Raw genomic sequence first — 14440 nt, forward strand, 5'->3', positions numbered from 1 at the left:
GGTGTATACCGTACGAAAATAGTCCGAGAAACACTGAACTATACCGTCGGGGTCAGTGACAACCTCTCCCCCATCCGTCGACAACTCCGGCACCACTCGATTAACACGCTCTTTTTTGTCCAACCACGCCAGCAATTTCCCGGCCTTATCACCAACATCGTACAATCGACCCTGCTGCTCCCTATTGAGGGTCTTGGCAGCGTTCTTCACCAGATCCCTATTTTCCAATTGCTTCAAGCTCAAATTATGCAGTGTGGCCGTTGCAACATCCTCTTCCAAGGCCACTTCTAAAGCCGCTATCTCGTCCTCTACTTGTGTCACCTCGGCGTCTCTCCGCCGCTTGGCGGCCACTACCAAGGAAAGGGCCTCCCCTCTCAATACAGTCTTAAAAGCTTCCCACAAGGACACCGCAGATTCAACTGAACCCTGATTATCTTGAAAATAGTGGTCAACTGTCTTCAGCAACGCACTGCGCAGCTTGGGGTCACGAAAGTACCAGGGGTTAATGGGAGCCACCCTGCCCCCCACCACCCGGCCAATATCCAGACGGGCCCACACCGGTGAATGATCAGATATGCCCCGTGCCATGTGCCTAGCCTCAGATACCAAAGAGGCGTGCGCAGCCAGAGTGAGCAAGTAATCAATCCGAGAGAGACTCCCGTCGGCACCGGAATGAAAGGTATATTGTCTCTGAGTGGGGTGCCGTAGCCTCCAACCGTCTACCAGACCAAAAGTATCTATAAAGTCGGGAAGCCACTTCTGAGCACCCCCGGTGTCTCTGGGCGGGTACCTATCGAGCATTCCAGAACCAACCGCATTGAAGTCTCCTCCCACCACTAGCATCCCTTCGGGGAGTTCCAACAAGGCCTTGCCCAGATCAGCAAACGTGGAGGCCTGCAGGGCAGGAGGGACATAAACAGAAACCAATACCAACGTTCTGCCCTCCCACATCCCCGCCACAGCCACAAAGCGCCCCCTGTCATCAGCAATGGTGGAGTCAACCTCGAATGGTAGGGAAGCTCTGACGAGTATGCCCGCACCCCTGGAGCCCGAGGAGAACCCCGAGTGAGCAATGAATTTATAACCCTTTCTGTTAAGTGCATAACACATATTCCCTAATAGGTGGGTCTCCTGCAGGAGGACCACATCTGGCGAGGTCCGTTTCAAGAATTGCAGGACTATCCCCCGTTTATACGATCCCCTAAGCCATTAACATTCCAGCTAATTATGTTTAAGCCCCTATCCCCCATCCCCGAACACAAAGAGACCTCCACCCCCCCCGGAGAACCACGATCGGACAACACTGACAACCATTGCTACGCCTTTCAAGAAAAAAACAACCCCCAACAACAACCCCAACATCCCGAATCCCCCCCCCTGCACCCCTGCGTCAGCTTACTAAGCCCCCCCAACTTGCAGTGTGCCTGTCGCCCTATCAAAAAACAAATCTACAAAAAGTACCCCAAGGGAGGAAAGGGCTCCTATCTTCCCCCCGCCACCCTCCCATTACTGCAGTAAGGTGCGAGTCACTGTCCGGGGCTGAGTCAAAACAGGCCGACACCGGAGGTATCACTTCTGGCCATCCCGTTCGCCTTCCGCTCCATCCACGCTGTCCCGGCCGGGCTGTCGCCGAGGGAGCGCATCCAACCAGTCCCCTGCCATGTACGGTGATTCGAAGAAGAAAGTCCGATCCTCATACACCACACGTAGCCTGGCGGGGAAAAGCATGGCATACTTCAGGTCCATCTCCCTAAGCCGCCGCTTCACCCCCAGGAAACTTTGCCTCTGTTTCTGCACCATCTGGGTGAAGTCAGGATAAAAGCTCACAGAGGCATTCTGAAAAGGCACCGGGCCTGTCACCCTCGATGCTTGCAGGATAGCGTCTCGATCCCGAAAATTAAAGATCCGGGCGACAATCGGCCGCGGGGGGGCTCCCACCTTAGGCCGTCCGCCAGGCACTCGGTGAGCCCGCTCCACCGCAAAAAACTTGCAGAGGCCCTTAGGCGCAAGATGATTCACCACCAAATCCTCGACGAGTAAATCCACGGAGAGCTCCTCTGAAGTTTCCGGGACCCCAATAAGGCGCACATTGTTGCGCCGGGCCCGACCTTCAAAGTCTTCGAGCCGGCGGGCGGAGAGGTCATTCGCGGTTCGTAACTTACGAACCTCAGCCTGGAGTTCCGAGACATCGTCCGCGAGGCCAGTAGTCTTGAGGTCCAGGGACTTGACCCGCTCATTGGTTTTGCCCAGGTCCGCGCGAATCAAGTTGACATCAACCAAAATCATGTCCACCTTGTGCGCCAGGGTCTCGAACTGTCGCCCAATCGAAGATTGCATCCCATCTATCGCCCCCTTGATATCCTGCAATGATAACTCCGAGGCTGGGGGTGAATCGGCCTTCTGTGCTTCCAGCGACTGTCCCGATCCACCAGGCGACCCTTTCTGCTGGGCATAACGATCCATATTGTTGGATTGGGTATAGCCTGCCCGCCTGGTAGTCTTAGACTTCGACCTGTCTGCCTCCGATTTGGTCGACATCTCGAACTGCAGGACGGTCAGTCGCAAAAGGACGTCTCTCACTCAGCTAGAGGAAACAGGGTCAACTCGGACTTCAGCAGCCAGTCAGGACCGAGTGGAGGTCTTCCAGACAACAGAGGATCTGCATGAAGCACTCCCAACCCAGAGCAAACAAAGGGCGAGAAAGCGAAAGTGAAAGTGCAGCGGCATCCGTCCGTCAGTTCACACCTCCCTAGGCCGCTGTTGTTCATTTAGTGGCCGGGCATCCTGCCAACGCAAGCCCCTGGCATCCTTCGGAGGTAGGCCGCAATCTTCCGCCATGCACAACTTCGGTCCCCCGGTGGGCGATCTTAGCCCGGACAACGTCAATCGCCCCAGCTGTGACTCATCTGCAGGATTCCGTGCATGAAAATCAGGATTTAGGACAGGATGATTGCCGGAGGGCGCGAGGGTAGCGGGAGCTCAAGGCTCACGCGGCCATCTTGGTCAAGCGCTAGCAATTCTCCCCCTGCCTTAGTTTTTTTAATAGGGTGTGTATCTCGGTGTGTTTCCAGCTCTCTGGGAAGGTCGCGGTCTCGAGGGAGAGGTTGATGACGTTGCGCAGGTGGTGTGCAATGGAGCTGCTTGCTTTGTTGAAGACGTGGTGCGGGAATGGGTCTGACGGAGAGCCGGAGTGGATTGTGCTCATGGTCTTGATGGTGTCATCGACGCTCACGCTGGCCCAGGCTAGCAGGGGGTCGTGGTCAATGGTCTGCGGAGGGTCTGTCGTGTTGCTGTCTGGGTGTTGAAGCTGTCGTGGATGTCTGCTATCTTGCAGTGGAAGAAGGTGGCGAGGGAGTCGCACAGGGCTTGCGACGGTGGGATGTCATTGGGGTTGGAGAGTTCCTTCACGATGTTGATGAGCTCCTTGCTATTGTGTGTGTTGTTGTCGAGGCGGTCTTTGAAGGAGATCCTCTTGGCAGTCCTGAAGAGGTGATGGTGGTTGCGGATGGCATCCTTGTGTGCTGCGTGGCTGTCCGGAGTTTGGTCACTGTGCCATTCCTTCTCTAGTTTCCGGCAGGCTTGCTTGGCGGCAAGGAGTTCTGGGGTGAACCAGCTGGCCCTCTTGCTGGTGTCTCTGTGGGGGGGGGGGGGTCTCTTCAGCGGGGCAAGGGTGTTGGCGCAGTCCTCGATCCAGCGTCGGAGGCTGTGGGCAGCGTCGTCGGCGTTGGAGGGTTCGGTGGGTGGGCTGAGCGAGGTTTGCATGTAGTTGGTCTTCGATGATTTTGCTCCAGCAGCGGCGGGGAATCTGTTGGGTGTGGTGGGATTTTGGAAGGCGAAGTGGATGCAGCGGTGGTCGGTCCAGAGGAGTTCGGTGGTGTGGCTGATGGAGATGTGTGGGCTTGAGGAGAAGACGGGGTCGAGCGTGTGGCCGGTGTAGTGGGTGGGCGTTGTGATGAGTTGTTTCAGTCCGAGGTTGGCGAGGTTATCGATCAGGGTTGTGGAGTTGTTGTTGTTCTCGAGGTGAAAGTTCAGGTCTCCGAGGAGGATGTAGTCGGTGGAGGTAAGGGCGCGCGTGCTGATGAAGTCGGCGATGGAGTCGCTGAACTGGGGACGGGGTCCGGGTGGTAGGTAGACGAGGGTGGAGTTAGGGTCTGTGTGGATCTGGAAGTGCATTTGTTCGGCGGTGTTGAGCGCGTCGTCGGTGCTAGTCGAGACCTTCATGCTGTTCTTGTGGACGATGGCGATTCCTCCTCTGACTCAGTTGGTGCGGTATCTGCGGGTGATCTTGTAGCTGTCTGGGATGATATAGCGATGTTGGGTGCGGAGGAGTCGTTCAGCCAGGTCTCTGTCAGGAAGGCGACATCCAGGGATGTTGTGTTGAGCAGATCCCGGAGCTTGACGGCGTGTTTGCGTGCGGAGCGGGTGTTCAGTAGTATGCATCGGAGGTGGTTGGGGTCTTTCTTGGTGGGTGGGGTCTTTCTTGGTGGGTGGTTCGTTGGTTTTGAGGCTGGTGTAGCCACAGTTCCGGCAGGTGAAGGGACCGTGTTTGCGTTTCGGGGCGGCCTTGAAACAGGTGTGGGTCCGTCCGGAGTTGAGAGCGTGCAGAGTGCTGGCGTCATAGTGGCGGGGGCCAGGGGTTCTGGCGCTGGGCGCGGTCCAGGCGCGGACGGGCGCATACGGGCGTGCCAGCGGCGGGGCCGCACAGCGGCCGGCATATATGGGGAGGTATAAGGGAGGAGCAGCTGGGAGGCGGGGGCAGCGAATGGGCAGTGGGCAGTCAGGGGGGCACCGGTGAGGGACGATTAAGGGAACAGAAGGCAAAAGGGCACAAAAAAAGAGGGAAAACGAGTGGCACAGAAGGCAAGAGGGCACAGAAATACAGGGGCAGCTGAGAAACAGAAGGCAAAAACGGGCGGAGAGGCACAGGGGCAGCGAGGGGTACAGAAGGAAAAACCGGGCAGAGACACGGGGGCAGCGAGGGGTAAAGAAGGAAAAACCAGGCTGAGAGACACGAGGACAGCGAGGGGAAGAGAGGGAAGAAAACTGGCATGGACCACGAACAGGCAGCGGGGGAAGACAGAACAACAGCAGTCACAGACACAACAATGAAATACAGGCAATACAATAAAACAATAGGGCGTAAGATGAACAAACCTACGGCCTACCACTGGCCACCAGGGTTGAGGCGCAGGTAGTAGCCTGCGGGTGGTGGAGGGCCTCGGACTTCCTCAGCAGCTGGGACAGGGACACACAGGTGGTGCTGTGCATAGGGGGAGCGACCTACCTGGAGGGGTCAAGGGTCGCTCTCCTCACCGCACAGCATCCGGCATATATGGGGAGGTGGGAGGGAGGAGCAGCTGGGAGGCGGCGGCAGCGAGTGGGCAGTCAGGGGGGCGGGGATGCAGCGGCGGGGGGGTGAGGGACGATCAAGGGAACAGAAGGCAAAAGGGTAGAAAAAACAAGGGAAAACGAGTGTCAGAGGGCAAGAGGGCACAAAAATACAGGGAAAAAACGAGTGGCACAGAAGGCAAAAAGGGCAGAGAAATACAGGAAAAACGAGTCACAGAAGGCAAGAGGGCAGAGAAATACAGAAAAGAGTGCCCTTTTTGCCTTCTGTGCCAGAGAAATACAGGAATAATGAGTGTCACAGAAGGCAAAAAGGGCAGAGAAACGCAGGAAAAACGAGTGGCACAGAAGGCAAAAAGGGCAGAGAAATACAGGAATAACGAGTGGCACAGAAGGCCAAAAGGGCAGAGAAATACAGGAAAAACGAGTGGCACAGAAGGCCAAAAGGGCAGAGAAATACAGGAAAAACGAGTGGCACAGAAGGCAAAAAGGGCAGAGAAATACAGGAAAAACGAGTGGCACAGAAGGCAAAAAGGGCAAAGAAATATACGGGCAGCTGAGAAACAGAAGGCAAAAGCGGGCGGAGAGGCATGGGGCAGCGAGGGGTACAGAAGGAAAAACCAGGCTGAGAGACACTGGAACAGAGGGAAGAAAACGGGCACGGACCACAAACGGGCAGCGGGGGAAGACAGACCAACAGCAGTCACAGACACAACAATGAAATACAGGCAATACAATAAAACAATAGAGCAGAAGATGAACAAACCTACGGCTTACCACTGGCCACCAGGGATGAGGCGCAGGTGGTAGCCTGCGGGTGGTTGAGGGCCTCGAACTTGCTCAGCAGCAGCGGCAGCTGGGGCAGGAACACACAAGCGGTGCTGTGCGGAGGGGTAGCGACCTACCTGAAGGGGTCAAGGGTCGTCAATACTGACTCTGGAGGTAGCGATAAGTTATAGTTCCAGGGCTGGACTGCGCTTTGGTGTCTGTGCACACCTACTAATGTGCATGTTTTAGGGGTTTTCACCAGCTCTTCTCTAATCTTTTCCGACACTGAGTGTCTGGACATTTCCTACAGATAAGGGCAAAAGTAAAACTTCTTTCAAAGTTGGGGGAAAAAAAGTGATTGGAGGAAAAGTGAACATGTAAACACCCAACAGATTTTAGCATGAGCAAAACTACAAAGGCATATTTGCTTGTGCTAAAATGCAGTTTGCAAATATTTTTTAGGAGTACGATTTCCTGTCCTACTTCTAATCATTATTGTGCATTCATGAAAGCTGTAAATCTGCACTAATGCAAGGGCATACACAATGGGTGCACTTTTGTCACTTTATTGAAGAATTGGGCCCCTAATTAGGTCTTGAGTTAATCAAGTCTTTCTGTTTTTATTAAAATTCTGTCTCTCTCTCTCCCTTTATCTATAGGCTGGCTTCACTGTGTGTCACAGTGCGGCAACAAATGATGGACGAAATGTTGACTTAATCAAACATTCATTCCCAGTCAAGAGATCTGGGTTGAATCCATTGTTCTTTTGCTCACTACGTCATCCCAGTTTGGACCCAGCCATATGCAAATTAGTCTTGACCCTGCTCCTCATGGGAGCAGTCCAGCCCGAACTGCCAAGCCGGGTCCTCCCTGGACTGGAATTAATCATCCTTGGACCGGATGCAGGGAGTCGGAAGGGGACACGGATCAAAATATTGCTCCCCCTCACCCAGAGGAACCAGCATTAAGAGCGGCTTCCTCCGGGCGGGATCAATTCTCGCTTCTGCTGAATGCAGGGAGCTGACTGGGACGGCGGGGTCCTTGACCCCTCCCCCGCAGACTCCAGTGACTATATGGTCGATGCCCTGGGTGGGCACCAGGGCACCCACTTTTAAGTGTTCAGGGCCCCAGGGATGGGGAGGATGGCTGCTCGGCTCCTCCCCTTTAATTAAAAATCCGAGAGCATCCTGGGAGCATTATGCATGGCCTCATAGTGTTAAATTTTGCAAACGTGCATACACATTTCTATCCTGGGACAGTTGTCCGCATTGCAGTCCGAGCTTACAACATTTACTTAGAGCTCTCACCCTGATAATAGAGGCTTTGCATTAATGAACCCTAAATATAAGTTCAAGCAGTATTAACATATGGCCTCAAATAACCCTAACTTCAGACAATGCCCTTCCCTGATCCATAATGTGTTATTGTAAACTGGAAGACAAAGGGTTTGGGCTGCAAGGGGTAGGGCCTGCTTGTGCAAAGGACAAACTAAACTTGAAAACTTGTTGTCAATGACCTCAAACAATATATCCTGGTAGTCTGGCTACAGGAATTCCATACCCCTGTTAATACGTGGCACACACAGTTTTCTCTGTTAAGTAGAAATTGTCATGCTGAGAAGATTTTGTCTAATAGCTCAAGGTTGCTTGCAATGCTTCATATGGATTATGTAGAATCTTTGCCCTGCTGGAAACTTATTCTGCAGCACCCAAAAAACTTGTATGGAACATGATGAACACAAATTGTCAACTGTCACCTACACACAAGTACTCTTCAATACAAAGCCATCTAAATGCTTAGTCCAAACCCATTCATAAGCTTTGGCTTTTTCAGTGAATATTTATAGATTTTTAACACTTAGTTTCTTTGGAAAAACCTTGAGGAATCTACACAAATGACCCCTTGCTGAATTCAGTATTTGGCCTACTTTTTAGAAAGCTATACCTTTCCGGGATCATCTATGGGTTTCATATCAGTTTATACCACAAACTGGAAGTAGGTTAAAAGCACACCATTAAGAAACATGGGCTACCTCTTTAAAACATGCCAAAACTGTGGTTAAAAAAAAAATAGTTTTTTTTATTCAGCTCCGCATGTTCCTGAAAGCTGGGAAGATGGTGCCTTTAGCACAGCAAACCTTTGGTTGATTCCATTGTTAGTGGGTTTGGGAGGGGAGGGGGGGGGGGGGGGTTAGATATTTTTCTTGTGGAATACTCTTCCTATTTTTCCCCAAAAAACCATAATTTAGCTCTATTTTGGCCATTTTCACGGTCCCATTCAATCCCTTGGTACTGTTAGAATCCCTAGGATGTTGGAAAAAAGGATGCAAATTTGGTCATATGGAGGCCTAAAGTAAGAACTACCCCAATTTAAAGGGTTTAGCATTCTAGGTGGAAAAGGCCTAGCAGCGAAAGGGTTAATGTATATATTTATATATTTTTTTTGTTGGATTTTTATAATGTCATGTCTCTTTACTAATTATTTGTTTTGGTACTTCAAAATGCTTTACACCAGTTGTTCTTAAGTTGTTGTCTGGGAATTCCTGTGAGTTCGTGAAGCGTACTCAGGGGGTCAGCAACTGGTTAGAAAACTAAATAATATCAACCGAATAATAAAATGAAATTGGAGGCTAAAAAATAAGCTAGTATATTCAGATTGATTTGTGGGAGCAGTGCAAGTGCATCAAACAGAATATAGTATGGATAAAGAGTGGCCACGATTTAATTTAGAAACGCACCAACCGTCCGCTCAATTTTTTAAATATTTGTTTGTGAATGAAATTCAATATTTCACCTTTTGTGTATTTGTTTCATGAATGCTGGTTTCAGTATTTTGCGTGTGTTTAGCAATTTAAATCACCGAAAAAGCTTAGGCCAGGTTCCCTGGCTTCTAGTAATGATTCATTGGGGGTACCTGGATTCCAATAATGATTCAGAGGGGGTCCCTGGGTTCCAATAATGTTTAAGTTTGTATCCTCAGAAGTCAAAAGGTTAAGAACCACTGCTTTACACTTGTTCCTTTGATTAAGCATGACTGCTCTGTGCTACAGCTACCCAAGACTGAGCTTAGGGTTTTATTAAAGAAACGTATCTCGACCTGATAGAGTGACATTATTACATGGTGAGGTCTCATCAACACATCACATAATCCACTTTCCTACAGTAACTATCTCTAAAACCCAACTGTTCAGTAGCTAAACTGCAACATTTGTTCAGGTGTTGTGCCGCTGTGGTGCTGTCAGTCTCTCCGTAATCTTGCTAATAATCAGGAGCGTGGACAACAGTGATTAGGGTCTTAGGCACTGTTAGACCTGGTACCATTGGCGTGAGTCTCCCTTCCATTTTTACTGATTGCCTCCTCTGTTTTTTATATGTTTTGCTGGCTTAGATGCTTTGGGCCCTGTGCCACTGCCATTCAGTGCCACAGTGCAAGTGCTCCCTATGTTAAATTGATCTAATGATTAGTGACTCCATGATTGGGTTATTTGATTTACTTGTCAGACCCTAGTACAGTGCACCATGTGTGCCCAGGGCTTGTAAATCAAATACTGCTGGTGGACTTGCAGCACTGGTTGTGCCACCCACAGAAGCAGCTTATAAAGTGTGTCTCAGGTCTGCCATTGCAGAGCCTGTGTGCAGTTTTGTACTGCCATGCTGAATGGGCAAGTGCAACCACTTGCCAGTCCCTAAACCTTCCCTTATCTTCATATCAGACACCCCTATGGTAGGCCCAAGGGCAGGGTGCATTGTAAGTATAAGGTAGAACATGCCCTGATGTGTGTGGCATGTTCTAATAGTGATTTACAGCCATTTTCGTTTTTCACTATTGCAAGGCTACCTGTTCTCTATAGGCCAGAATGGGCAGTTTGATTATTACAGCTTATAATCTCTAACTGACTCAGGGTACATGGTAGAAATGCGAGTTTAGTATGGCTGAACTCAGAATGATAAAATACATCTTTTAGTGAAGTTGGTTTTAACATTCTGTGTTTGAAAATACCACTTTTAGAAAGTAGTTATTTTCTTGCTTAACTGTCTAAGCCTGCCTCTGCTAGGTTGTGTATTGTGTGTCTGGAGTTTGAGTGACAGGTCTGGGACATTCCAGGAGACAGGGTGAGGTGTCCCAGTGGTGAATAGAGAGATCTGCATCTAGAGAGGTGGGAGGAGTTGCACCTGGGACCTGAATAGGGCTGTGCCTTCCCTCCACAATGCTGGCTCCACCGCCTGTGGTGTGTTTGATGTCTCTGCCCTGCATTCTGAAAGGAAAGAAGGAGTCAGGTAAACAAAGCGCTCCAGGACTGACCAGAACCAGTTTGGACAAGGCAAAGGCCCCTCTGCCTCCAGAGGACAAAGGATTTGGGGGTATAAGTAGTGGGACCCTGATCCCAAGAAATTAGATCACTTCTGGAACAACAAGCAGAAACCTCTGCCAAAGAGAAGAACCAAAGGAAGCTGTAGGAGTGGACTGCCCCCTTGCCAGTGTACTGTGTTGCTGGGTTGGCCTACAGTGGTGTCTTCGGTGCCAAGGAGAGGAGAAGGAACTTTGTGTGTACTTCATCATCTTACAGAATATTTCTCCAAGGGCTTGAAATTGCGCTTGCCTCCTGCTGAAGTCTCAGGGACAACAGACTTCACCACCAGCTTCCCTCTGAATTTCCTTGCTGGGAATTCTATCTGCAGAAGCCTGCGTGTTGCTGGGAGCTGGAAGCGCGACGCAACGAGAAGAAGCGTGTCGCTGCCACAGCTGTAGTCATCGCATCGCCGGAGAAGCGTGCCGCCGCCGCAACTCCCATAAGCGCGCCTTTGTCGCAGCTGTCTGCTGTCGCATCACCGGAGAAGCGCGTTGCAACCGTGAGCGGTTGCCGTCGCATCATCGGAGAAGCGTGTCGCAGGGCCTGTTGCGGCTCCAGAGTACGAGAGTCGTCGCAAGGCTGCCAGGGCGTGTCGCATCGTCTCAACGTTGTCGCATCAAGGGCGCCATCTTATCGCATCGCACCAGATTGTCGCATCGAGGCACCATCTTGCTGCATCGCAACCGGGCTGCAGCACGAGAATCTACACATCACCACCTCCTCTCCGGTAAGGATCAAGACACATCCCCTACTCTGCGCCAGCATTGAGGCGTGACGCATCGTCTCCCATGAAGCAAGGAACCGACGCATCTCCAACGCTGCGAGCCTTTTGTTTATTTTGCGTTACGCATCCAGGTACTTTTGTGAGAACTGTGTCGCATTTACCAACAACTTGAACTAAGCTAATTCTACCATCTTGAAACCAATTTAAAGTACAGCATTGTGGATTTTTCTCGTTTGTGGTCTTGTGTTAAGTCTATATAAAGAATACTTTATTTTATAAAACCTGTGTGGTGTCCATCTGTAGTGTTTTCACTGTATTACTGTATGTGTTCACAAATGCTTAACACACTGCCTCTGAGATAAGCCTGTCTGCTCGTGCCAAGCTACCAAGGGGGTGAGCAGGGGTTATCTAGGAGTGTAATCCCCTTATCCTGACTTAGAAGCAAGGGGTCCCAATTTGGACAAATGTGTATACCATTGCCAAATGGAGACCCCCAGTTCTAACAGGCACATAGTTATTCATTTATATTTGAGCGGAGTGATCACTTGGTGCTTAAATAATTGCGGCTGAACCTCTGCAATAAATGATGAGTTAACTAGAAGGTTAACGAATGGGACAAAGATATCTGAGAACCAGTGCAGCACCAGTGCTAGTGTGATGTGAAGCCCTAGCTCACTTTCTTTAGGTTTTCAAAGCAATTACTTCATCTCCTTCAGGGTAACTCGTTGGAACCAAAATAGTGCTAGAGCTTAAAACTCTCAAGGAGCATGAGAAGATTCAGGAGTATCAAATTAAGCTGGTTGCACGATGGAGCCTAATTTGGGGGTAGAAGAGGCTTAGAGGTCACCCTTCCCTATATTTCGATTTCTTTTTAAAAGATAGTGCAGTTTTGACACATTTATGTGTGAAAAGGTGGTCTCATCAGTGTCCGCACTGCTTGTTGAAATTCCTTTGTATTTAACTGCATTGCGAGTATTCATTTTGCCTGTTTGCTACCCTTTCTTCTGGTCTCTGTTAAAGCATATTGTGCAGGATTGTGTAACTAAATGGTACTTGTTGACTTTAATTTAAAAAATTGACTCCTGTAGAGCCACCCAGTCCCTGTGAGAGGCGTGTTAGTGAGATTTTGTTGTCAGCAGGAATGATAAAAACGATGTAATCAGTTTAGTATATATTTTTAGTGTATACTTCGTGAATAAAACATGCGATCGAAAGCTTAGCAGGGCCTACATATAAACACCCTATTTAGGTTAGCTACTGATCTTTACCCTCCTCCCCTTTTTTTTTTTTTTTTTTCTCCCTTTCCTTTTGTCGGAATGTAATGGCCTGAGAATTCATGAATGAACATGCTAGGAAGTGACAACGTACCAAACCACATTTCATAAGTCTGTAAACGTGTTTACATTTCAGTATAAGGGTAGCTGTAATGTAACATGATTGTCGATTCTCTTCTGTGAACTCTAATTTTCTTTCCTAGGTACTGTGGGCTGCGCTCTGGTTTTAGCTGTCGGTGCTTTCTATACTGCTAGTGACGATGTTGTAGAGCTGACGCCAACAAATTTTAATAAAGAAGTAATTCAAAGCGACAGTTTATGGTTTGTCGAATTTTATGCCCCATGGTAAGTATTAGCCCTGGGCTATCTGCTAATAGGTAGCTAAGACATTCTTTACTATTTTATTTTAAGAGTTAATTTCCACTTAATTTTCCTTTGTCTCGGGAGTATCATTTTGAGTAATCTGACTTAGTTTGTATGCTTAAAAGGGTATGCCTTGTATTTTAAGGACGACACTGAGGAGTCTTCTAATTTCACTTACCTTTTTTCATCCTTCCTCTCCATTTAATATAGTCAGACTACGGGATTTATCTGACCAATGGGAGAAAGGGTATTTGGGTGACCTCAGTAAGTGGGTATCGCTTGTGAAACATTTAAATGAACGAGCAGGTAAAAACTGTTACAGAAAGAAGTGGGCTCTGTGTATTTGTCTGTTGATCGGATACTGCTCAATGCGATAAATTGGTATTATTTTTTCTTTTAACTAGGTGTGGACATTGTCAGCGATTAACACCAGACTGGAAGAAAGCTGCTTCAGCATTAAAAGTAAGTTCCAATTTTTTTTGATGCTACAGAGCCATGAGTTGTATGTGATGTCACAGGACTTTGAGCCAACCCAGCGCCCTTTCATTTTATATGGGTATCGCTTAATCAAATTGACCATATTGAGCACCTGGACTGTAACCAGTAGTAGAAAGAAATACAATTGTGTTGCGACATTATTTTTTCTAACTTTTCAAATTTGTTTCCGAAGTTGTTCTGACTTTCAGTGTTAGTGAGCCGTTTGTCATGAGTTGATCGTTGCAAGAGGTGTCCTCAATAAGGTGCTGAGTTTCACTTGTTGCCTTGGAGTCATTTGACATTGAGATTACACTCCATGTTGAAATCCTTTAACTGTTCTCATCCCGTCTGCCACTGGTGAATATTTCTGCTACATCTGAGCTTGTGAGACTGAGACACAAGTCTTTGGTTTTACGACCAGAGAAGGGCTCTTCAAGGTGCAGACCTAAGCCTTCAAATGAGCAATATAAGCACCCTTGAGACCCTAGCTATTGAACCTAGAAAGCAAGGATGGGACGTTTGTTGCCATACCATGACAGGAGTGGAGGGCCTTAACTCTCCGAAGTTTGAATGGGAAGATCTCGAGCCAATACCCGCTTTAGATGAAGGCATAATATCTCTTCACCTGATGCTTGTTTTTTTTTTTAAAGAGATCACTAAATGGACAGCTGAAGGTTTTTTGTTTTTTTTTGTTAGAACAATTCCTGTCTGTTTCTTACCTGTTTGGTGGTTCTCTGGTTTGTTTTTACTTTTTGTCTTGGTAAAGATTTGATAGTAGTTTGCATACCAAAAAGTTTCCTTGAATAACTTTTTTTTCTTCTGAAAATGAACATACAATTACTCTTTACCAGGTCTTATTCTCTAAAATAGAGTGAAAAGGTAAAGCTCCTTAACAGAACCAATTTTCTTAAAAGCTGAGATTTCAAGCTTGAAGGATTTGGTTGCAAAATATTTTCTTATTACACAGGTTATCCTTTTTGTTGTGTTGAGCTCTTCTATATTCCATGCTATGTAAAATTCTGCCATCTAGTGTGTGGGTCTGGAAAGTTCTTTTTTGTTTTTTTTGTTTTGAAGCGTTGACCAGACGAGTCTCGTCTCTTCCTCCCCATCAGCACCTCAGTGATTTAGTTTAAGCCC

At 48.5% G+C, this 14440-nt stretch overlaps 1 protein-coding gene across 1 annotated transcript in view; it reads left to right on the forward strand.

Moving 5' to 3' along the window:
• The window catches only part of PDIA6 (protein disulfide isomerase family A member 6), a 131285-nt gene that overhangs the window by 9827 nt on the left and 107018 nt on the right, over nt 1-14440 (forward strand). Inside the window, exons 2-3 of the mRNA XM_085610699.1 lie at nt 12667-12808; nt 13231-13288. Of these exons, the coding sequence (XP_085466825.1) occupies nt 12667-12808; nt 13231-13288 (200 nt within the window). The remainder of the gene's footprint in view (nt 1-12666; nt 12809-13230; nt 13289-14440) is intronic.

This window comes from Triturus cristatus, chromosome 6 (genome assembly GCF_964204655.1).
Source record: "Triturus cristatus chromosome 6, aTriCri1.1, whole genome shotgun sequence".
NCBI lineage: Eukaryota > Metazoa > Chordata > Amphibia > Caudata > Salamandridae > Triturus > Triturus cristatus.